Here is a 25,693-nt window from a genome sequence, read left to right as displayed (position 1 = left end):
CTGATCTAGTGCCAGAGTAAAGGCACGTGGTCTCCTGGGCTGGTTCCCCTCTCTTCATTATCACCTTTATTCACCGAGCTGTTAGTATCAGAAGAGAGCGTGATTTTTCTGTTACGCATCTGTAATAAATCTCCACTGCATTAACCATTTATCAGTGAGGCAGCCTGTCACTTTCCAGAGTCTCTTTCTTCTATTTTCCCCAAGTAAACTCAGAAAACCAATACATTCAAGTCAGACAACTGTCTGCGGAGCGTCTTCCAGCAGACTTCACATTTGAGGTCACGTAAAGGATTAGGTTGAGCTATAAATTAACTTCTAAAGGCAGGGAGCTCTTCCATCATGTCTACTTCCAATCCTGATGTATTAAAGCTTTCTGCAAAGCTACTTTCCTACTCCAGCTAAAGCTGGCATTTTTAAAACTCTGCAAGTAAGCAGCACAGAGAACTGCCAAACGCTCCTCTATGTGAGCAAGGTAATGGAAAAGGTGTTTACTCATGCAGCCTACCTGTACGGAATGAAACAGAGTAATGTTTGGCTTACATTTGTCTTAATGTCTGATAAATTAGAAAAAAAAACCAGCATAGTGGTAGAAGGAGGAGGTACAGAAGGCAGCTGCAGCCCTCTCATCCTTCCAGAAGCACAGAGCACATTTACCTTCAAAGCCACACAGCGCAGAAAGAATGGGGTCTTGATATGACTGTTTCATGCATCTGTCTTCACACACATTACCTTCCTACAAAATACAATTCTCCAGCAGCCCGGTATGTATTACAGCCCTACACATTTAGGTTTCCATATTAAATGAATTGGAAACTTGAACCCAAGGCTGAATGAAGCCAAGCCTCAGCAGCACACTCAGGCTGCCCAGCACGTTACAAGATGAGGAAAAAATACAGTTTTCTCTGCTGCTGAGTCACAGCATGGCATTCAGTCCTCACAAATATGAAGGACTCAGCAAATAATCATCTAACAGCTGGAGAAAAAGAAAGGCACTAGTCAAAACTGCTGTAAAACAGCAGAAGCAGCCACCATAGGATGTCTAGTTAATATGGAAAGAATCTCTTTTCAGTGTCCGGCAAAATAACTGCTATCAGCAGGGCATCTATGTATGATGCTTCCTGGGAGCACTCAGATCTCCAGATCCTGCTTAGTGCAGTGCTGGCTTGCTTTCTAGCATGGTGTCAACTCCAACTTCATCATAAGTATTAAAAGCAACTCCCAGGGCTTAGTACGTACATTAGTTCTCATGTGATAATGCTGTTTACCTGTCAGCAGCATATGGTGGATAGACCTCACGGTTCAAACCCACAGTGAACACAGACCAATAATAATATACTCAGTATTTCACAGAAGTCACTTCTGAAGGTAGTTTTTCCAGTGTTTGTCTAATCTGATACTCTGTCGAAACTTCTGGGTGAGACTGAAATGCTAACAAAGTTTATTGTTTCAAAAGATTCACAAGGCAACACAGCTTTTCCATCAGCTGTGGAATTAAAGCAATTAAAAGAAGGAAGAAACAGTGCTTACTCATTATTTTGGCACAAAGTGCCACAAAGTGCCAAAAAGAATTCAGAACTCTTGGGGTTAGCTATGTGACATAATAAACCTCAAAATCCTGACAAGTTCTACAGAACTTGACATCATCCACTGATTATGGCCAGATATATACTGATTTACAGTCAGCATACAGGATGATGAAACAAGGAGCACTGTTGAGAAACGAAGCCTCATGAATTTTGGCAGAGAAATAACATTGTTATGGCACTACTTCAACTAGCCCCGAACAGATACAAGTCATCCTACTACCTAGTAAAGCAATGCACACAAACCAAGACTGTTTCCTAACTGCTGAGAGTTTCCCTGAGGGTCTGGCCATCAAGAGGCAGCCAGCCCCAGAGCACCTTGCTGCCTTACCCATGTGACTGCCATCACAAAGCAACTGCTCACAGAGACACTGACACTGAAGCCAATTCCTGCTCACAATCCCCACGCTGTTCTTCCTCTGGATATATGGCTAAAGGCAATGTGGGTTTATTTTGATTCCCTTTATGCCACCAGTTTTCAGTACCTAGACTGATCTGTCAGAAATAATGAGATGAAACCTCATCCACCTCATCAAGGACAAAATAGTCCATCTTATTTTCCTCTAATATGCTTAACTGTTTATTGCTTCTAATTGTCAGTAGAGACACAACAGTCTCCAGAGTTTTTAAATGGCATTTTGTTTCGTCAAGTGAAAATCACACATTTCTGCAGTATGATGAAAAACCAGAGATGATGGCAAGGCCCTGATAATAACATCCTATGGCAGCGGGAAGTCAGGAATGTGAACTGCTCACCACAACCAAGGAAGCCTCAGCTTCAATCAGCAAAGTTTTCTAACAATCCCTGCTAGCTGCATCACCTGCTGCTCAGGTAACACAGTGAGCAGAACGGTCAGCACAGCACTCACAGAAACAGGCAGTGGTAATGCCAGGTGCAGCACAGAGGTTTGCTTGCAAGGATGAAGAACAAACCCTGTAAGGAACACTTCTGTATGACCATCCACGTGACAGGCTACTTCGGGAGTTCCAATGGAGAACAGAAGTACGGCAGGAAACACAATGAGGTTTATTTGAAGAAGAGATATAAAAATACTTCTCCATATTTACACACGTGGGTTTGCCAGATCTGAACCTCGCTCCTTGAGCACTGCTCACGCGTTCGGTCCCTGTGACCTTCTTCTGAACACAGCAGTCACACACTGCACCTGCTCTGCAGGCAAAATGTTCTGCTGGAATACGTGCTGTTCTGAAAAGTGAGATCCCCAGCACCTATCAGGATTCTGTAGCTCAAAGTTAAAAACTCAGGGATTAAAAAAAACTAAGGAGCTCTCAAAGAAGATTCCTACTTCCCAAGGGTTTTTAAAAACCTCTGAGTAAGGACCTCTATCTGTCTCAGGTTCCTTTCAAATGCATTGATCCAAGCACTTAGAGCAGCCCTCGCCGTCAGTTTGCAAACTTACTGTGGCAACGCACACAAAGTGGTGTTCTGGGACAAATATCTGCATATATCCACATGGGTAATTAACAGCTTCCAGTTCATATTGACAGCAAGTCCCCTGAGACCCTGCACTGTGTCCATTAAGGACCACCAACTATTGTTATTGGACCACAAGCTGTAGTGGTTTGAATTACATGGCAAGCCAAGTTTTCATCACAAAGAAACACCAGCATTCTAGTGAACATCTCCAGAAAAAGTTGAAAATATGGCTGAGATAAATCTGGGAGATCTTCAAGTTTAGAATATAGTCAAAAAGAAAATGATTTACAAAATTAGAACTGTTGTAACTGTTTTCAGGGGGCATAAACTCTGATTTTTCAGTACTGTGGACGTGTACAACCCACCCGTGTTTTGTCTAACTGCTACAACCATGATTGCAGCCATTTTCATGGCTGTGCAAACAGAACTTTTATCACTGCTTCAGAGAAGGTCAGTCCCTGTGATTCCTATTATACAGATAAGAAAGTAAGAGTATTGAATGGCAGTGACTTTGCAAAGACAAAACAGTCAGGAAAATAAAACAAAAGCAAATTCAGACTCTGTCTCCTCACTACTCTCAACTTCTACACTCTCTCCACTAAGTCTCATTCCCTCTCAGCCCTGAAGGGTGCTGGGAACACACGCTGACAGGCAGCTAGTGAGGCCCAGATACTGGGGCTCCTAAGAAAAGCAGCAGGAAAAAAATATTTTCCCTGAAGTTGTGATTAAGCAGAAAAGAAATATTACACACTGATATTTCTTAACCTCCCACTCATGTTTTGTGGCCAATTCGGTATCATATTTCTCCTTCTGATGCAAATGCAATCATAACATTTTGTAGTAAAGGGTGTGCATCTCCAAAACTGAATGTGAATTCAATCTGAAAGCACGTATTCTTTGGAAAGATTCAGAAACAGCTCCTTAAAAGGAAATGCTGCCACTTGCAATGCTTGGTAAAATTAGTCAGAAATCAGCGTTATCCTACACAGCACCAGCAATGTGGAATTAACCACAGCATATGGCTGAATTAATTATTCCCCTTCATTTTTATCTAGAAGTCAGAATTTTATCCCAACTGTAGCATAATCTCATGCCAAAATACCAAGACTTCTTAAAGCAGAGCTAGGGGAAAAACAAGTTTTGGTTCCCTTTAACACTTACATAATTAATATGATCTTTTTCTGCTTGCTCATTACTGTAAAGCCATTTTTTGCAACTACAGCTTTGGGTGCCAGGTACTCAGACTCAAAAAGAAGCCAGAACACATCATTCTCAAGGAATTAAATGGCAACACTACTAGCACTAAAGGCTAAGCAAACAAGGTTGGCCAAGTCTTTATCACAGGCTGCTAAACCTGTATTTTCCTAAGTCAGCGGCAGTGCAGAGAGCCCTCCTGTGCACCCCTACAAACCTGGACTTTAAACAACAGTTGTGTGTCCCCTGTCTCCAAATGGCATCAGATACCTGATGAAATGTCTCAAGGCACACATCTAATATTCATAAGTGAGTGAATATTTAGATCAAACTAAAGCAGGAGCTGTGCAGGAAGAAACGTCCAAGAAGTGCTAGGAAAATGCCAAGACTCGGTAGAACTGCAAAGCACAGATGGGTAAATGTGCTGATATAATGAGAGAGGAAATGTTGTAACAGTGGGACAAAAGAAACAGAGAAGACCAAAAACTGAGATGGAAAGGAAAAGGCAAACAAAAGCAGACAAAGCATTTTTTTTGTGAATCATGGGCTAAAGTCACCACTTCCTAAAATGGCAGCTGAAAAAGGCATCAACAGTGGATAGGGACACAGTCCACCAATTGGACACTAGAAAATCAAACCTTATTTACTCTCTGATTTCCCTCTTCCACTCATTTCAATCCCACCTGCTCTTTGGTCTCAGATTTCCACCACCCAGCAGGCCCACAAGCTTAAATCTCAGTGAAACTTCCATAACACCCATCACTGACTCTCAGTGCTGATTTCATGCCTCCACTCGAACCGCTGCCAATATGCTTTATTGCTTTCTAAGCATCTGAGCTGCACTTTAAGTCTGTGATACCTTTGCATTTGCATAGGATCCAGGACATTAACACGTGGTCTTCAAAGCTGGATCCTCATGATGTAGGTAGCTACACTACTCCTTGTTCCACATCATACCACCAGTCAGTCCAAAGAACAACCCCAGCAAGCAGACATATACCTGCTCTAGTTTTACAGCTGAATTATCACTGATGAGCATTAGGCACTCAGTCTCCTAGTAAATTCAAAGTACCATCATTTCCCTCATCCTTCCACATTCTCTGCTGCGCTGCTTTAAGAAGAGTAAAAGCATTGTTTCTAAGGTGTTCAGGCACCCAACTTACACAAATGCTTGCACAAGTCCCATGAGGTACTGGGTATGTCCCTACAGACCTAGATATGGTACTTTGAAACATCTGTCCTATGCACGTGGGAACCCCTAGCTTCAGTCACAATCACCCATCACCCAGGTTTATTTTATTTTTGGAAGCACTGGATATGAATGACAAGTTTTACTTTCAAAGGGACTCAGTCGCCTAGGTTGTGTAAGTGCTTGAAAAAGTGTTCTTCTGCTCCTGCTCTCCTATTTTTCACACTGACTTTACGTACTCACATTCACTATGACTCAAAGTATACGTTCTCTCTATAATCAATGGGCACAGAGTTTCTTTAAGATGGTGAGTCACAGCATCAAAGTTAGATGCCCAAGGTCAGTGTGAATATCTGTCAGTGTATTGTGTTTACGTGCAAGCAAGCAATTTTGTAAAGGCTGGCCTTCTAATATACTGTAAAGTAAGGACATAACACAGTAACTCTTCCCTGAACTGTATGGAGGCAGTCAGAGCAGGTGAAGACTTTTTTCATACATACGACTTTTCCAGGCGATAAAGGACTGAACTATCAGATGGAAAACACCCACGCTCTCCCAAAGCTACAAGAGGTGCAGGTATTTGCACCTTTCATGTAAATAACAGCACCAGAATAGTAACTTATCTTCTGCTGCCCGTGTAACAAAAGAAAAACAAATGAAAAATTACCTGAGCACCGTAGACTCGCTGCATTGCCTGAAGCAACTGGTTTGTGTATTCAGTGAGGGTTCCTGCATCCTCCTCAAAGACACTGAGCAAAGAGCGAGTCTTCAAAGAGAGAAAAAAAGCAAACAGTTTTAGTCTCAAGGGAAAATATTTCAAAGTTTCACAAAAGACTCTGTAAATAAGTGATAGCAGAAAGGCACATCAGTCAGAAACAATCAGCCTCCCACTTTCTATAGCTCTGTTCATTCAGAATTTCAAAACACGCAGAAATTAGCCCTTCTGATAGGAATAGGTAAACTGAGGCAGTAGGAAGCAAAGTGTCAGAAAAGCTATGGCCAGCTCCTGACTCCCCGACTCCGGCTCTAACTAATAGGCATTCCTTCCAACATAAGCAGGAATGTAAAAAATCCTGAATATCTGCCTGCTGACTACAGTAATCCAAACCACGTTAAGGACTCTGGGTCAAACACCAGTGCTTGCTCACTTTACTTCCCTAACATCAGACTGCATCACAAGCACTCCTTTCCATTAGGTAATTTACAGAGTATTATTTACTCTCAACTGTCTTGAGCAACTCTTAAAGGGCCACTGACAAAGCTAGGGGACATAGCCACACCAAACAACTGAGTGCTCGCCTACAACAGCAGGCACACAAGTACACACGCATTCAGAGATACCCCCTACTTTCTCCATTCTGCCAGCTCATCCTTGGCAACAAATGGAGGGGAAAAAAGAGCACAGCCACAAGTATTATCTTAAAGAAATGAATCCCCTTGGCTTGTTTTGGTGGAATCATCAGGAACTGTGAATTATGTTGCTTCTGAGATGGGTAAGAAAAGTATCTCAGAATAACACCGGGCTCCAGAAATTGCCAGATATTTGCATATTGCACAATACTGCAACGCCACTAAATGAGACAGACCCCTTTAACAAAGTCACGATCCATCCTTAGTCTTAACGTCGGTAAATCCAATGAGTTTGATGCTAACTGGCAATGTCTTCCCATCTGCACAGCTAATTTATACTACTCCAATTAGATTCATCTGCTTACCTGAGAGGCACCCATAAACTCCAGTACTTTAATACTAACAGAGTGAGCGCTTTATCCATCCTTCTATTACAGGAGCCTTCTAATACCGCTGAAGTATCCAGGTGCCAATGTGGTAAACTTATTTTACAGTCTTAACGCAGTTTTAAGTAGCCCCACTACATTACCAAGAGGTACTTCCCGAGATGCTTATTTGTTGCAAATCTGTCAAGACTGTGTTGGTCCTGAAAAACTCAAAACCAGCATCCTTCAAGAACTCTGTCCTCAACGCTCTCTCTTCTCTACAGGGACAGCGGTATGACTGAGAGTTTTCAGTATTTAATTATCATTTCAGTAATTGAAAACATGCTGCTTTTGAAAAACACCTGCCTTTAAAAGTTTCATCTTCAATGATGCATCAGCTGAAATAAGCAAAACTAATGCCATCCACCTATCTCCTATCTATACAGCGCTCATCTTCCCTGCTATGCATTAGAAAAGCAGATAAACTCCACAGGGTATAAGGATGGTTAAAAAAAGTAAAACTAAGGAAGGTAAAAACGACACACCTTGACATATAATGTTAATCAAGGCCAATCTCAAGCTAAGACTGAAAATTAAAAAGCAGTTGCCTGAGTCATAGAATCACAGAATGGTTTGGGTTGGAAGGAACCATTAAGACCACCCAATTCCAACCCCTCTGCTATATGAATGAGACTGCATACGATGTTTCTGCATCCTGGAAAAGGTTTACCAAACCGACTGTTATTCCAATTCCTAAATCTTACTGAATTTTTGCACGTTCAGTTTTTCAGATGTCAAAATATGGGTAAAGCAGCACTGGGAAAACATTTCTGAAAGTCTTGGTCTCAGTTATTGGCACTTTGATCAGAAATAATAAAAACAATAAATTATTAAGCAACTTGGAAGTTACACTTGGAAATTTTCATACCAAAGAACGCTTTTAATTTACTGCAACAAAATTCCAGCGTATGTAGGTTTTGTTATTGCTGTTTTGACAGGTTCTGGAACGGCAGACACTGCTGCTGAAACCAAGCAGTAATCCAAGTATAAGCTAACAATTTTGGAGGCCCCATTAATAGCATCACCATCTTGGCTGCTGGAAACACAGGAAAACAAATCTACTTTCACCTAAGTATTTCCTTTGGTTTTAGCATGGCAGCTTAAGTAAATTTCCCTTCTACACTGTGACCAAGCACTTCAAAATTATGCCATTTCTTAAGGCCATTTTTGGTCAGCACTTGGAGACAAATCAGAACAAAAGGCCGTCTTGCTGGGAGATGGAAAATCAGGTTTCAGAAAAGTGATGAAGAAATAACAATGGTCTAATCTTCTGCCTTGCACTAATTTACATACCTATCTCCTGCACTTTTTAAAAAGTGAGGTTATGTCCTCATTTTATTATCCCTATGTCAGTGACTGCACGAGGCTGAAGAGAATCAGGTCACTGTATGCAGAAGTATGATCGCATAAGCTGCTACACTGCAAGCTCTGTGGGAGAGAGACTGTCTGTCTGCTTCGATTTTGTAGCACCCAGCTCACAGAGGAACCCAATCGAGCTGTGAAAGTAAAGTCCATCACTCTAGGAAAAAAAAAACCTAATAAAAATGGGGGGAAAAAAAGACCTGTTTTCCTGTATGAAAAAGTAAATTTTATCAACACTGGACCATGGCACAAAAGTAAACAATGCCCATCTCATCTGAAGTTACAGAACTTGAATAAAAAGTGATGACCAACCCAAGCCAAAACAACCTGCAAAGAGCCAGGTTTATGCACAGCCCAGTATTTCCAGTAATTGAAAAGGATCTGTTAACAGCCTTCAGGTCAGAAGAAAGACTAAGACCTCCAAATTCAATTTGGTGCTTTGTTCAGCTGCTTTCACCCAGTGTTACATTTTTAATCATTGAAGGAAGCGTTGACTGAAGAGGAAAATGAGTTCACCTACCCTGTATGTCAAGTTCTTCAGCTCCACAATGCACTGGGGAGGTTGCTATTAAAAATATTAATAACTGCTCATAGTAAATCTAGCACACTTTGGTACAGAGTGGAACATTGTACAGTTCAGGTCAGAAGGAACTCTGGACGCCATCCAGTCCAACCACTGCTCAAAGCAGCCATCAGGCTCCTCAAAACTGCTCCCAGTTGAGTTTTGAAAATACTCAAGCTTTGAGATTCCATGACACACAAACATTTGACAAAAATCATTCTTATTAGGGTGGGATTTCATGAAATCACAGGAGAAAGGGTTAAGAAGAAGTGCTCAAGATGAGCCTTGAGACTCACTAACTCCTGACAGGTGCAAGTCCAATCTTTCCTTCAAATGACTCAGGACAGACTCTGTAACACCTTTTAGCCATCTGTTCCACAGTTTACCTATTGATTCCTCCTCCTGTTCCATCAGCAGATGAGTTCGAGTTACGATATGGGGATACTCGGGAGCAGCACCCACGCAGACCCACCCTGCCCTTCTTTCTTCCTTGCTTCACCCACTACTTCTGTATCTCTGTCTGCTTTGCATTTTGACCTCGAGTGTACCTTCCCCACCCTTCTGAGAAATTTCCACTCTCCCTTTCCCCTTACTTCTTTCTTCCACCCCTGCTCCCACCCTCCCTTGCCAGCTCCCAAGGCCTCACACCTCCCTGGAACGCCCACAGCCATCTCGACATGTCACATTCTCTGCTATGGGTTTTGCACAGTGTTCAGGGGACACTCTTGCAGTGAAGAGTGGATGCCAGCATGGGAGCACAGAGCTTGCACAGACTGGGAAGGAAAGAGTGACAACTGCCTGGCCTCCTTTCCTGGCCCCATTTAGAATGGGGTCACCTTCAGTAGGATTCAGCCCACTTATCCCTGAGGGAATCCCCTGTATCTGATGCGCAGCCCATGGGGTCCTTCACAAGGAGTGGAGTAGCGCGGCCACTGGCAGCCAGATCCACTAGCCGGCTTCTGTTGCCTCTTTCCCTCACGTACCAGGAGGGAGTCAGGGCAACATGCCGTGCCCAAACACACCTCACCTCCAGCACACCCAGGATAGGACAGCGTGAGGGAAAAGCCATGGAGACGAGAACAGGCGTCGCGCCCCGACCTGCCCACAGCCAGCCGCTTCCCCAGCGCCTGCCAGACGCAGACATCACCTGTTTTTCCCTGACAGATGACCGTCAGGAAGCCAAAGCCTTTCCCCGACGCCACAGGGCTGCCACCAGCAGCAGAGCATCCCTGCTCCCCCTGCACCCACGGGCTAAACCCCCCCGACCCTTATCTCCTTCCACCGGTCGGGAGCCGCCCCCCGGCCCCTGCCGTCCCTCTCTGACCGCGGACGCCGCTCTCCCCGCTCCATCCCCGCTCCCCGCCCGCCGACCCGCACAGCTTCAGCCGCGCTCCCTAGCCCGGCCCGGCTCGGCTCCCGCTACCTGCGGGCTGTCCTGCAGAGCTTCTTCCAGGAGGAGCTTGTCGACGGCGGGCATCTTGGCGCTGCGACGCGGCTGGGTACAGGGCGGGTGGGCCCCGGGTTTGGCTGCGGCGTCCCTCCCCACGGAGGCGGCCGCGGCTGTCCGTCTGTCCGTCCGTCTGTCTGTCCGTCCGTCCGCAGGCTGCGGGGCACGGCGGCTGGCTGCGCTGGCGGGGCCGGAGCCGGAGCCGCTCACTCCTCCCAGTTCCCGTCCGTGGGAGGAAGCGAGTCACGGGGCAGGGCTGGCAGGGGGCGGCTTCCTGCCGCCATTAACTCCTCGGGGGCCAGCGGGCTGCGTGGAGTGTGGGGCTGAAGCCCCTAGACGGAGGGTGCCTCTTCCTCTCCGCCCCAGCTGCCCCGCTCATGGCCCTGGGCCCCACACAGCAAGAAGGGAGTGTGGGTCCTCCCCTCAGCTGAGGGAGATGGACCCTGGCTGCGAGGGAGCAGGATTGCGATGGAAATGAGGGGAAAAGTTCATCTTTTGGCCGATGTTTATGGGGCTTGAGGGCCTCTGGCAATCTCTGACCCGTTGCTGTGCTCGTTGGGATGTCCCCGCTGTGCTCAGGCAGTGTACTGACCCTGCAGGCTCTGGGAAGCACCCCAAGTCCTGGGTGACTTTCTGGGTTCAGGGCAATCTGTGGAGTACTGTGTCGAGGCCCAGAGTGTCAGCACAAGAAGGATGCAGAGCTGTTGGAGCAGGTCCACAGCAGGGCCGTGAAGATGCTCAGTGGGCTGGGGCACCTGCTCTGTGGTGAAAAGCTGAAGGAGTTGGGCTTGTTCAGCCTGGAGAAGAGAAGGCTGCAGGGAGACGTCTTTGCAGCCTTCCAGTACTTGAAGGGGGCTTATAAGCAGGAGCAAGACTGATTTCTTAATATGGTCTGCTAGTGATAGGACCGAGGGAATGGCTTTAAACGAAAAGATGGGAGATTTAGGTTAGATGTTAGGTGGAAATGATTTACTCAGAGGCTGGTGAGACACAAGGACAGATTGTCCAGAGAAGTGGATGCCCCGTCCCTGGAGGCACTCTAGTGGATGGCAGCCCTGCAGGGGAGCGGAGCTCAGTCTTTAAGGTCCCTTCCAACCTAACCAATCTATGATTCTATGGCTAAGCCAGGCATGCTTACAGGCAGTCCTCATCTGGGGTGTTTGCATTTCTTCTTATTTGTGGACTACTCTGCAAGCAGAATTACAGAATGCAGAGTGCTTCAGGCGTGTCGCTTCCAGCTCAGCTATACCCATGTGCTGGGGGTATTGGAAGGAACATGTTTTCCTTTACTGGTAATTTGTGTACAAAGCCATGGCTTTGTTACCAACATACCAACATACTTTGTCTTAAATGTGTTGGATAATATAAACGTTTGGACTTCAGATGTGTAGGTGATACCAAGTCTAGTATATTCAAATGCAGCAGTCATTTGACCCTTGGGTATTTCATTATCTTCACTTTTTTGGAGAGTGGCCATCACAAAGCCCGCTGGTTTTAGATGCTTCAGTTTTTATAACAGTCTCGAGTTCCTGAACTGAAAATCAATTAGAATAATAGAATCATTGAATATCCCAAGTTGTAAGGGACCCATAAGGATCATCAAGTCCAACTCCTCCATACTTGCCATCTGTAGCCTTTCATTGTTCCGCTGTGGTTCAGGACATAACCAGAGATAATCAAAAACAAAATCCCTTTTAAAATAAACCCAAACATTTCTGAAGAGTCTTGCCTATTAAGCAGATGATGCAAACAACAAATATTGGCTGCAAAATGAGAAGTTATCTTCTTAGAAAAAATGCTCACCTTCAAATAATTCATGTTGCTGATCTCCTTTGAAAGAAGAAAAATAGTTGGAAAAGAAATCATGCAGTCTGAGTTGTAAAAGACCTCCAAACATTTGGCATTTGCTGTTTTAGCATTGCCGGCACTTTGCGTCTAAATCCTACTGGATTTTTCCACTTCTGTTATTCCTAAGCAATAGTAAGCATTCTATATGGCAAGAAGGGTGACTGCTAATACAGCTCTTCCTGTTGGTTAAAATGCAGTCTTAGAAAAATGTTACAGATCAGGTGGATGATCATTTTCTTTAATTATGTAAGAAATGATCACTGAACCCTGCAGTTGTGGCTAAGGTATTTCTGTGGGTCTGACATTGATTGGTATTAATTTTGAAGCATGTGATAGGACGTTTAACCCAATGTGCCAACTCTGCCACGGTATGACTCCACTCCAGCAGTCCTGAAGCTGGACTCCCTGTTCCAGCCTCTACAGCAGGAACAGCGTTCTCACGTTCAGTCTCCTCCTGCCTGAATAAAGACACTGAGTAGTAATACAAAACACTAGCTAGGACTGAATGTATCAAGTTTGATGGACAGTATGTATTTACACAGTGAGAAAACAAAAATAGATATGGCTTTATAATGATAATGTTTCAGGGAATTCTAGAATGGTACAAAGAAGTCAGAGTTTTTTGTGTGTGTGTATAGAATACGAAGCTAGGCATTAGACTTAGGAATCCGTGACCTCTTCTGAGCCAGTTTTGTCAATCTGTATTAAAGGCTTATTTTTCTTTCTTCAAAGATTTTGAAAACATTATTTAAAATTCACTGAGGAAGAGAAGTCCATGCTTTATATATCTGTATCTGTTAAAGTAGCTTCGGGGCATTTTGGAATATTTCCCAAATTTTTGTTACGATTATCCCCATTTCTCCCTGTCCCCTTCCACCCCCCAGGTCCTGAAATAGCTCAGCAGCAGCTCTTCCCCATTAAGTTCTTCTTTCACCAACAAGATCTGAGTATGGTTTGTGTTTCCATTTCCCGTTGTCTTCCTTATCAGCAGCTATCTTATATTGTTCTTCTCGATGGCTTTGTTTAGTGTAAGGCTTGTGTGTGGAACCCTATTGTCACCTTTCCAAAATTGAGGACAGTTCTTTCCAGAACGGGTCTCACTTAAATAAAACTAAAAGCACTTCAGTAACTATTGGAACGTGACCAGCGAGTATCTCACGTTCTTCTTCGCCATTCCTTACAGATCTATAAACTTTAGTGATTTCTTATGCATATAGTGGGCAACCTGATCTAGTGGGTGGCAGCCCTGCCTACAGCAGAGTGTTGAGCGTTGGAACCGGATGGTCTTTAAGGTCCCTTCCAACTCCAGCCATTCTGTGATTCCATGATTCTGTGATAGCCATCAGAACACTTTTATTACACTGCCCCAATGCGGTCCAGGTGTTTTTGAATAAAAAATAATACTCTGCCTATTAATTGTTGGAATGATCTTTTCCTTGGATTACTATGAATTGAAATTAGTTACCTGGGTAGCCAGTTTGAGTAGGTCTCAGGAATCATTCTTCAGTCTTGACAACTCTATTGTTTTTAAAATATCTAAAATAATCCACAGTGCTACCACTGAGGATTTCAGTTATTTTTGCCACCGTAGCCATACTATGCAGAAATTAGGTACGTTAGCTGGCCTGCTTCAAGGCATGCTATGGTGCCTCTACCAGTGCTGTGCTCAGGCTGACTTCTTCAGAGCTTGGTAGCTTTGAAAAAGAACTTTCTTAGCTATTCCTTGAAGGTGAACATTGTACATGTGGAAAGAGAAAAGGGAAGCAGTGGACAGAGTACCTAGAACCAGTCACCTGAATGCACCTCCTATTTCCAAAAACCCGTCACAGCATGAGCTGAGCTGGAAAACAGTTCCAGTAAGCAGTCTGATGAACTTTTATATGCCTATTCTGAAAGCCACAGATGACTTGATTAGGTTGAGATAAATGCCTTTTAGAATGTGAAGGCTTGAGGTGAAACTCCTGTAATGGTTAAAATGAAATTGATGCGCACTGCTAATAAAAGTAATAAGACTTCGTAACATCAAATAAAATCAATACATAATTGAGTGTTGGGGATGAAGTAACACATCTCGTGAACTAACTGTACTGTTTCTAGGTAGAAATGGTAAAAAATGGCAAAAGCCTGAATGTAGCTCAATGACCTCATAGTTGAGAAAAGCAAAGATTTTAAAGGCAAGAAGAAAGTTTGGATTGATGTGTAAGCTTGAGATATGCCTGCTATGTGTATCTCTTGGCAAAGTGACACGAAAACATACAACATTACAGCGAATTGGCAGAAATCAGTGCGTCTTCAAACCTAAATTTGGGGTTTTGTGTGTGATAGTTTTGTTTGTGGCTGGTCAGGAATGTCTGTTGGTAACAAACCACCCAGCTGCCCAGCCAGAGCTGGAAGCAGTAATGCTGAATCTGTGTGGTGCTGCGCGTGAGTCAACGAGCCCTGCCAACTTTAATTGACTGGTTTGGAAACAGGGCAGCTGTTCTGCATCCTTAGCATAATTTATTTCCAAATTTGATAATCCACCCAGAATTAATGGAGAGCTGACTGTAATTATTTGTTTCCAGTCAGACTGGTTACAGACTTAGTCACGTTGCATTGTGTTTTCTTTTTCATATGTTTCATTATAACTTTAAAGAACATATTGCATTATACTTCCTTTCTGGCTTCATACCTTGTTCGTTACAAGACATTTCTGAGCAGTAATGTGCTGGTCACATGTTTGCTAAGTCAGCTCAGTCTATTTATGCATTTAACACGGCGACAAAGAAACCTTTGAACTACGGATGACTTTTAGAGGTACAACAGTTTACCCTAAGTTGTGTAGTTGCCCTGTATAAATACAGAGGGTATATTATAGTTGCAATAAATTGCTTCAAATTAACTTTTTTTTTTTGCAAGTGAAGGATTTGGAAGGTAGTCTAATTACTCCCAGTGCCAAAAGCATCTGAAAGCAATTTTTAACAGTATGTAAAGGCATTGCTGGTTAGATTAATAATAGGGCATCTATTGCACATGAGAACTCCTGGACACTGAGAGAGTGTCTTGTGATTTTGTGTGTGACCCACAAGATAATACCAGGCTGAAATAAAATTCCATTGAAATTATTAATTGCCATGCAACCAAGACCTCATGCTTTTTGTGTTAATGTAAAACACATGGCTTTGCTTATTTCCATTAAACACATTAGTAATATGCCAGAATGGAGATGTGCAGATGTACTTGAGAGTGGGATGGATCAAATTAAAACCTCTTTGAAGGTGAAGGGTGTAACTGCTGTACTTAATTTCATGTAATTTAAGTACAATTAAGTTCCCTTATGTAACCATGTACTTGGATCAGCAGCCGCCTCTATCTAGATCCAGAATAAGAGTATGGTTTCAAAAGCCCAAGCCTGTGGTGACAGTGCCTGCTAGAGGTGTTGCCACCGCTACACCCTTGACTGCCTCTGCTGGTGTCCGTGTGATTCTTTATCTGCAGCCTGACTGCTGAAGGGTATCTGCTTTACCATTTTGCATTTGCTTTCCAGGTAGGAGGAGCGAGCGGAAGATGGGCAGCTCACTGGTGGAGGGAAGTACTGAAATCCTTTAAGCTAATATTACCTTCCGTATGCAGTTTTTGCAGCGCTTGTGCAGATGCTACAGGCTCCTACAGGCACATGTACTGCTCCCTAAAGTAGCATAACAAACATCTCCCCTGTTTCAGGTGATAATCCAACGGAGTTTGTGTATCTGAGGTAGCAAGAAAAATCTTGCTGTAAAATACAAGCAGCATAAAGAATAATAAGCATTTCATCAAATAAATGTGCACGTGGTACCATTTTGGACATTAAAGTAAGAGAAATGTAATGCCTGATATGCAATGGTTTCATGAAAGGTTAATGATTAATCTGTTTGCTGTAAGGGTTACTAGAGGCCAAAACACCATGTTGCCAGCGCAGGTTGGCTCTGCAGGTAGGGCTGCCACCTGAATGTCAGAGCAATCACTGACTCAGAGCCCTTCCTTGATCATTTTTAAAATACAACATGAATGCAGACGGCACATGCAAATACACCTGATGTCATTGTGTCTACAGCCATAGTTTAGCCTTTTTTTCTTTATCACGAGGCCATCTGAACCAACCGGGCCCTCTGTTTTGAACAGCAAGGTTGAAAAGTTCATGTTATCTAACGTGGATCTCTCAGTTTGATTCATCTTCCCTCGGCATCGCTCCTTGTGCTTACACTAAAAAAACCTGATTGATAGGAGATAATCAGATTTAGTCAAAGTTCAAACTTTTCGTTTTACTGAAAGTCAAAAGTTGAGATATCAGTCTTAGAATATATCCTAAGTGTGGACACTATTAGAAGTGCACTAGTATATCCCTTTTGGCCTTCCTGCTTGCTTTTTGGGGTCTTCCTATTCTGTGTATATAAATGCTGTGATAGTGAGGAGCTAGAGGCTGCCCAGAGAGGCTTTGGACTCTCTCCTCCTTGGAGACCATCAGAAGCTGCCTGGATGTGGTCCTGGGCGCTCAGCACTGAGTGTCCCTGCTTGAGCTGGGGTTGGGACAGACAGAGCCAGGGGTCCTACCCTGCGGTTCTGTGACATGGTGGTGCCACAGGGTATCATTTTGTGTTTGCAGAGAAAGAGAAGAAAAAAAGAGAGGATGAGACAGAAAACAGCTCTAGGCAACGCCTGTACGGGCAGTGCTACCACAGTCTGTTTATTTCCTGAAGGGGAGTGACTCCTCCAGGCAGGCTGCCAGGGCAGGGCCATGAACGTGGGTATACAAGCAAGTGCAGCCATACCAGGAGAAGGCACTGCTGCCCTCTGCCCAGGCAGAAGGTTTGGACACCTCAATCTGGTGCAGCAAGAATCATCTCACCAAGCTCCGTGTTCTTCCAAAATGCTCAGAGGCTTCCAGCTTCACTAGATCAGACTTTCCAATTGTTCTTCCTGTGATAGCCCTCTAGAAGCTCTTAAGCTGTACGGAGAAAGCCAAATAAGTACTGGGATCCTTTCCTCTCCTTTGGATGAGGAGAGGACCTGCTGGACCTGCTCTCAGAGCGTGTGCTGAGATGCTGCAGCATTGCTGCAAGTAGCACGACTGTCATGCTGGTATGCTGGTGGCCTCCTTTCCTGGGGGCCCATCAGGACTACAAGGGGCACAGATGGCTGCATGATTACAGCAGAGATTGCAAGCCACTTACTGCTACTACCTTTCATAGCCTTGTAGCTCTTGGGCTGTCTTGTCTGAGATGCATGGGTTTGACACCACGGGTAAGAGTGTGGTTCCTGGGAGGGGTGGCAGCAGGGCCAGGCTGCTGCTGTTGCAGTCACGCTTCCTGTTGGCAAATCTCTCTGTGCACTCACAGAATTTTTCCAGGGGAAAGGCCACAGCAAGCAAGCTACAAGCAAGACAGATTACCCCACCAGGCCACGTGCAACTTGCTGGCCATAATCAGTCCACCACACAACTACTGCTTGAGCATCTTATAACAAGTCCTCCCGAATCTGCCTTGTAGCTGAGAAGCTGCCCTTCCTTTTGCTTCCTACTGTAAGATTTGTGCTGCAGGCAGGAGTTCTGCAACACCTGCAACAATTCTTTGTGTTACCTGTGTGCTTGGCTACATAGATCCAATCCTCCAAATATAGAAGTTTATATCTGGCCTGTCAAATTCTTTGAGATTAATCAGGCATATTAATGTTGGCCAGATCAGTAAATAGTTTTCCAGCTCTTTCAAATTCATTTATGGTAACACATTGCTTATCCTTGTTTTTCTTTCACTTTTTAAAACCAGAACATTTAGTTCAATGGTCACATCGAGTCATTATCTTTAAATACTCTCTAGACATAAGTGCTGACAAGATCCTAGGTCAGAAAGCATCTGTCTTTGTGAAAACCACGAAGCATGTGGACAACGTGTACAGCAGACAGAGTCAATAGGATCTAATTATATTCATGAGGTTTTCTTAGAGGGGGACTCATGGTTCCTAATTAGTTTTTCACCCTCTGAAATCAAACTTGTGTGAAATAGCGAAAACAAAAAAGCCCCAACAGGAACAGCAATGCAAACCCATGGCTGGGAGAACAGGAATAACGTCATGGAAAATGTTCTCATCAACATTTAAACTAACATAATTGCTTTGAGAGATATCTATGACAAAAGAAAGTCTGCAGAATTTTTCATCCCTCACCTGAATGGAACTGCTTGTGTGTACAGTACATAACATTTGTTTTCCACTACGTCACAGCATCGCAGAAGGGAGCAATGCTGAGTATATTAAAAACTACATCAAGAGACAGGGGCTTCATTTCAATGAAACCATCTGCTTGTCATAGAATTGTCTGAGTTGGAAAGGACCCTCAAAGGCCATCCGGTGCAATGTGTGCAATGAACAGGGACACCTATGGCTAGATCAGGTGCTCAGAGCCCCTCCAGCCTGATGTTGGATGTCTCTAGGGATGGGGCATCCATTGCCTCACTTGGCAAGCTGTTCCAGTGCCTCACCACCCTCACTGCAACAATCCTTTTCCTTATATCTAATCTAGATCTCCTGTCTTTTAGTTTGAAACCATTTTCCCTTGTCAGAACAGACCCTGCTGAAGATCCTATCTCCTTCTTTCTTACAGCCCCCCTTTAGTTACTGATAGGCCGCTCTCAGGTCTCCCCAGAACCTTCTCTTCTCCAGGCTGAACAGCCCATCTCTCTCAGCCTGTCCTCACAGGAGAAGTGTTCCATCCCTTGGATCATTTTTGTGGCCCTTCTCTGGACGCACTCCAACAGGTCCATGTCTCAGGACTCCACACCTGGATGCAGTACCCCAGGGGAGGTCTCGACAGTGCAGAGTAGAGGGGCAGGATCACCTCCCTTGATCTGCTGACCATGCTTCTTTTGATGCAGCCCAGGAGAATATGGTTGTCTTTCAGGGCTGTGAGGGTATGTGTTGGCATTCAGGGCAGGTTTGCTGCATGGGGTCATGAGGGAGATTACGTTTTCACTCAAAAGAACCACTCTTTATTATTGTGGATGAAAAAGCAAAGACAAGCTCCAAAATGTACATGCTCACTGATCAGAAATCAAATAAGTCAATCTCCACAGCAATTATCTGAAGCTAAGTTCATAACTTATACGAAATCTCATGTATTTCCAGAGTCTCAAGCCGTGATTTTTGAACAGATTTACATGTACAAGTACTGTGAAACAAAATAGTGGTGTTTTGGGAGTAATGCCAGGGATGGTTTGAGGAACAGTTCATCTTGGGTTTTGGTGTGTTGTCTCCATTGGGTTCTTAAATGGAGACATTCCAACCTGAAATGAATGAAACTAGATAAAATGTTCAATGCGGAGCTTCATGATCTCTGTTTCTGTGGCTCTGTACCGTTTACTTCTGCTTGTGAGTGCAGAAGTTTATTCCATGTCAGAACAAGAGTGCATTTCTTCATTGCTATTAATATAAATGTGAGGATGTTGTCCCCTTTATGCAGATGCTGAAGGGATCTCTTTTATGAGAACATCATGTATCTGCTCACTGATTGCTTACAGTCTGTTTTATTGCATTGCACAAATACTCTGCTCTTATAAATCCTGCAGAAAAAAAAACCCTTTAAGTGCTCAAAATTTACTCGTATTTTATGTCTGCCAAAAATCACATTCTGATTAAAATTCAATGTTAAAAACATAATTTGCTCTTTGTCAATCAATGCAAAATAATATAATTGCCCTATGTGGGTGTCCTTTTTTGAATGAACTGAAACACCTCACTTCCATGTTGGTATTGTATGAACAACTTCTGTATTCCGTATGCATAACATGACATCAGCTGCAGTTAATCTAAATAATTAGCATCCTCTAGTACTAAATGTACGTTTATAGGAAGAGGTGCTGTTTTGATAGACACGTACTTCTCTCTTTTTTAACCTGGCTAATATGTGTTGAAGCAGAATCCCATCTTTTAAATAAAATGGCACAGACAAGTTCGAAAAGTCCTGCCCAGTGTGAATTATATGTAGACACTGTGAGTTATACACAGCCTTTGTAAAAATAATGGCAAAATTTAGCCTATCTTGGTCTTCAAAAGATCGTAGAATCATCGAACCATAGAATGGCCTGGGTTGAAAAGGACCACAATGATCATCGAGTTTCAACCCCTTGCTATGTGCAGGGTCGCCAACCAGCAGACCAGGCTGCCCAGAGCCACATCCAGCCTGGCCTTCAATGCCTCCAGGGATGGGGCATCCACAGCCTCCTTGGGCAACCTGTTCCAGTGTGTCACCTAAACCTCCCCTGTCTCAGTTTAAAACCATTCCCCCTTGTCCTATCACTATTCACCCTCCTAAACAACTGTTCCCCCTCCTGTTTATATGCTCCCTTCAAGTATCAGAAGGCCACAAGACGTTAAACAATCAGATGCAGGTAAATACATGAATTTGATAAAGACAGTTTTAGTCACAAGGATGTGTCTCCCAATTCTACATTTTGCAGGTATGCTACATACAAAAAGGAGGCATTGAGTGCGTTATTTGGCCTCACGAGCAATATATGGCAGAACCAATTACTGTGTGAGGAACACTGCAATGGAAATCTACATCAGCCGTTCTTCAGAGGAGGAGTTAAATCTGAAAAAGTGCATGAAAATGAAAAGAGAATAAAGGAGGGATACCATCTTCCTGTAATGCTGATGAAATTAGAGCTTTATGTGCAAAGGGGCCTCTCTTGAGAAGAAAGTTTGTGACTTTATAGGATCAGTAGGTATATAGAGTCATAGAATCATTAAGGTTGGAAAAGACCTCTATGATCGCTTAGTCCAACCATCAACCCATCACCCCCATGCCCATTAATCCATGTCCCTCAGTGCCACCTCCGCATGGTTCTTGAACACCTCCAGGGACAGCAACTCTACCACTTTCTGGGCAGCCTGTGCCACTGCAGCACCGCTCTTTCTGAAAAGAATTTTTTCCTAATATCCACCAAAACCTCCCCTGGCACAACATCAGGCCATTACCTCTTGTCCTATCACTGTTACGTGGGAGAAGACACCGACCCCCACCTCACTGCAACCTCCTTTCAGGTCACTGTAGAGAGTAATAATATCTCCCCTGAGCTCCTCTTCTGGGGGGAGAGGAGCCCCTGTCTCCCAAGAAGTGGGCCTTTTCTCAGGCATTTTTGAGGCAAGGGGAGTTTTCTCTCACTGATCCAGATAAGGTTGGCTATTTAATTACTGGTATAAGCTTATCAGATGGTGCAAGTGTTAAGTACAAATTGGTGGGATTAAGTGAAACATGCTGCAGTTTAGAAGGGACGCTCTGCTCTGCTGCACAGGCATCTTGAAGACATGTCACTATAACAGTCCTTCTCCAGCCTTTTTCCATTCCTTAATCTTTTCATTTTTTCTGATCCTTTCTTTGTAAAAGCTGATGTAGCTGCATCTTGCAAATTAATTTATGTAGTGAGAGACAGAAGGAGATTACTCTGTCTGCATATCATATTAAAGGGGCAGAGTAAGATGCTTTTCTCCCGCAGAGTAGAGCTTTGGGAGGCTGGCTGTTAGCAGCAGCATAAGATGAAGGTTGAGTGACCTCACAGGTAAGAAGCACTGTTAAGAATCCTCTGTATTTTTACAAGACTTTTCATATAGTATATACGAAATCTTATATTATAAGATTTCTAATATAGCATATGAATCAACCTTTTGGGCACAGAAAGAATGCCAGACTGTCTCTGGATACACAATTTAGCATATGAATCAACCTTTTGGGCACAGAAAGAATGCCAGCCTGTCTCTGAATACACAATTCAAGCATCTGTCCATCTGCTAGTTGCAAGGGCACCTACCTTGATTGTAGCAACAGTTAAACCAGCACTAAACCAAGCATCTTTTTCAAATGGAAAGGAAGGGAATTATGTAAAACATGCCCATGAGTTTGGAATTGTATTCATTGAAAGTCACTGAAATCTTGTTTGTTTCTGCAAAGGGAAAAGGTGGGGCTGTTACCTAACTGTGACTCTGAAGAACTAAGACATGGGCAGTTGGAATTTGCTTTCTAGTAAAGATCTCTGGAGGCATTTTGTTGTTTTCCTCCAGGACTCCAATGGCTCAACTGTGATCAGATTTTCAGAGCTGGTAATTCCCCTCCTAGGCCTGAGTGTGCTGCAGATGTTGGAACGACACATCACTGTCACTAATATGGATGCTTATGGGGACTGATACATGGCCCCTAACTGCATCATCCCTATGGCTCTAAAGGAAAAATCTTGCGGGGCGCAGGTAATAACTGAGCTCAGGAGCAAATTCTTCAAAGGCTGTGTGCTAAAACTTCAGCATTTTTAGGAAGAGATGTCATACTCATATGAAGATACTAATAGTGAATTATGATGCTTCTTCCCCATGAACTAGCCTGTAAAAAATTCATTCTTGAGCTCCATTTTACTGTGTGAAGCAGCTAAGAATCATATGCCCTGGACTTTTAGCTTTAAAAGACATGTGGATTTTCATCAGTATTAACAATACCCACATTCAGGAAGTATTACAAAATTAATTGCTGAAAGAGAGCTAGGTTTTTGTTGTTGTTTCTGTTGTTTGTATAAGCAGGTGTATTTGCTAACAGAGTATTCATGTCTCTTCCACACTCAATGGCCCTACCCTCAGTGATCTGCTTGTTCTCCTCCATGATCATGGTTCCTGTTCAGTTCTGCCAGGTTTTAAATAATGCTATACTTTCACTGATTTCCTTGATTCTGTCCCAATCTATGACTAATTTGGCACAGTAATGAGAATTTTATTTGTGATTTCCATGGAAGCTGGGACAGATGGATGAGTGAAAATCTTCTTGCCTTAGGAAGAAAAATGCCCCTGTTCTTGACACATGATCTTTTTCGTTTAAAGTGAAGAGTTTAAATGATTTATTTCTACTGTAATCGTTCTTTAAATAAAAGAAGCCATAATTTCGATTTAATTTGAATACTCTTTCAGAGTATTTTAACTACGTATTGAAACAGCTGCCAGGAAATGACAGTTTATCATCACTGCTGCTAACTGAGGACTACTATATGACAGATTAGTAGTAGCGTGGGTGAATGGCGGCTTTATTCCTTGCTGCTTATTCTACTATGAAGAGCAAAAAGCGTGAATGGCTTGGAGTGGAAGACTGGTTCTTCACTTCAGTGTTTATCCTAATGCAAGGAACAGCAAGACAGTAGTTGAAGTGAGCAGCAGCCAGGCTTGAGCCAAACAAAGGAGTTCTTCAGATCAGATGCGGCCGAGAAGTGTGGTGTGGGATGCTTGGGCTACCAACAGTTCATGTGAGTTTAAGAGCAGGTGGGACAGGTTCATATATGAGAACCTGTTAAAGGGTTGCTAAATATATAGAAACCATGCTTGTTTACAACCATGATTTTTTTCAAGCTGAATCATCCCAGTAGGTTTACTGGGAAATTGAGCTGTAACTTGCTGACCTCCCATGGCTAAATGATCATGACAATGACCATCAACACAGCGCCATGATATCTGAACAATTCTGAGAAAGCCACTAACCAAGGTTGCTAGCTATTAAAGAGCGCTGTGATAAGACCATAAAACTGTCCAGGAAGAAACATAACCCACAGTGTCCTGAAAGCCCTAGAAATTCAACCTGAATGCACTGGAACTGAGAACCTACCAGAACAATGTGGTTGCATTGCTTAACTCTGATAAATGTTTTGTGGTGCCGCTCTTGAAGTGGGAAGGTTTTACTTAATTCCTGTTTTCCAAATCTATCATTTTGGAAAAATATATATATATATATATTTCTCAGGAAGGTAACTTCTGGTAAAGGAATGATATTTTTCCCCAGACACTTGTGGTTTTGAGAAAATCCGTATCTAGATGACCTTTGAAAGAAAATACTCAGAAGATGGTAATTAACACTGTTATTTTTTTTTTTTTTTGGTACTTGCATGAGCTGAGGTACAAACTTGCATACCAGCTTGACAGACAGAAGTAGATTGTTTGCATGTCAAACACAGACTAAGAATAATGTCCAAAAAGAGAAAAATTCTGGAAGTTCAGATTTGGATAATCCTGCTAACTAACCTGATTTCTCAGTTGGGTACATGTGAGGTTGATTTAGGGAAAGAATAACAAATTTTTTTTTGCACTACACCTGAAATACTGATGGTTCTCCATACCCACGTATCTCCCAGCTTTCCTCAGAGGGCATGGAGCATGCAGGGTGGGCGACTGCAGGCACCAAGAGCTCGCTGATGCAGGGAAAGCACCTTCTGAAGACTCCATTCTGTTAATGTAAGGCATTCACTTGGCAAGCTTGCATATGTGACTGTATTTTGCTACAAGGATTTTTCTGCAATAAACTGAAATACTCAGTTTGTGTATAGTGTGGGTAGAGTTGAAACTAAAGTTTATCTTCTCAAATGAAATAGGAGATGCCTGCAATACAGCTGCCAAGAGAGAAACTTTGCCTTGGGGCACTTATTTTAAGTGGATCAAGAGAGCCTGGCTCATTACAGTCCCTGACAATATACCCGGGAACACACCACATTGCCTTTATCCTAAATCCTCCCAGGATCTATGAACCAGGTTCAGAGATTATTCCATAGTGTGGCAACTTTATGGTCACCTTGGGTAGCTGGGACTTTTTGTTTGTTTTCATATTAGAAAATTATAGGGTCCTTAAGCATGTCTCTCAGACTTGCTTTCATAGGACCAATTCTTCCTTCATAACCCTGCCATAAAAATTCACTTTGGACTGATGCTTGGCACTTGAAAGCTCAGCCTGAAAGTTTGTTTTTCTCTATGTGATTTTCAGAAAATTGGCCGTCAAAAAAATGTGCCTGTGAGCCTTTGGGAGATTTTTTTCTGCAGCAAGATCTAAGCCTGTGTGCTTGGGGGCTGATGTGGTAAAGAAGGCCATGCATATATGCTTGGTAGATGAGAAACTGGACGTGAGCCAGCAGTGTGCACTTGCAGCCCAGAAGGCCAACTATATCCTGGGTTGCATTAAAAGAGGAGTGGCCAGCAGGGAGAGGGAGGTGATTGTGCCCCTCTGCTTGGCTCTTGTGAGGCCCCATCTGGAGTACTGCGTCCAGGCCTGGGGCCTCCAGTACAAGAAAAATGCAGAGCTCTTGGAACAGGTCCAGAGGAGGGCCACTAAGATGATCAGAGGGCTGGAGCACCTCTCCTATGAGGAAAGGTTGAGGGAACTGGGCTTGTTTAGCTTGGAGAAGAGAAGGCTCCAGGGAGACCTCATTGTGGCCTTCCAGTACTTGAAGGGAGCATGTAAACAGGACTGTTTACATAGGTTGATAGGATAAGGGGAA

At 43.4% G+C, this 25,693-nt stretch overlaps 1 protein-coding gene across 1 annotated transcript in view; it reads right to left on the bottom strand.

Moving 5' to 3' along the window:
- APPL2 (adaptor protein, phosphotyrosine interacting with PH domain and leucine zipper 2) overlaps positions 1-10,774 on the bottom strand; it is a 33,463-nt gene extending 22,689 nt beyond the window's left edge. The window contains exons 1-2 of the mRNA XM_003640409.6: positions 10,527-10,774; positions 6,072-6,170 (exon numbers count right to left, since the gene is read on the bottom strand). Of these exons, the coding sequence (XP_003640457.1) occupies positions 6,072-6,170; positions 10,527-10,580 (153 nt within the window). The 5' untranslated portion in view covers positions 10,581-10,774. The remainder of the gene's footprint in view (positions 1-6,071; positions 6,171-10,526) is intronic.
- Positions 10,775-25,693: the final 14,919 nt, after the last annotated feature.

This window comes from Gallus gallus, chromosome 1 (assembly GCF_016699485.2).
Source record: "Gallus gallus isolate bGalGal1 chromosome 1, bGalGal1.mat.broiler.GRCg7b, whole genome shotgun sequence".
Classification (NCBI taxonomy): domain Eukaryota; kingdom Metazoa; phylum Chordata; class Aves; order Galliformes; family Phasianidae; genus Gallus; species Gallus gallus.
Note: the sequence above shows the minus strand (reverse complement) of the source record. Positions and strands in the feature narration are given on the sequence as shown.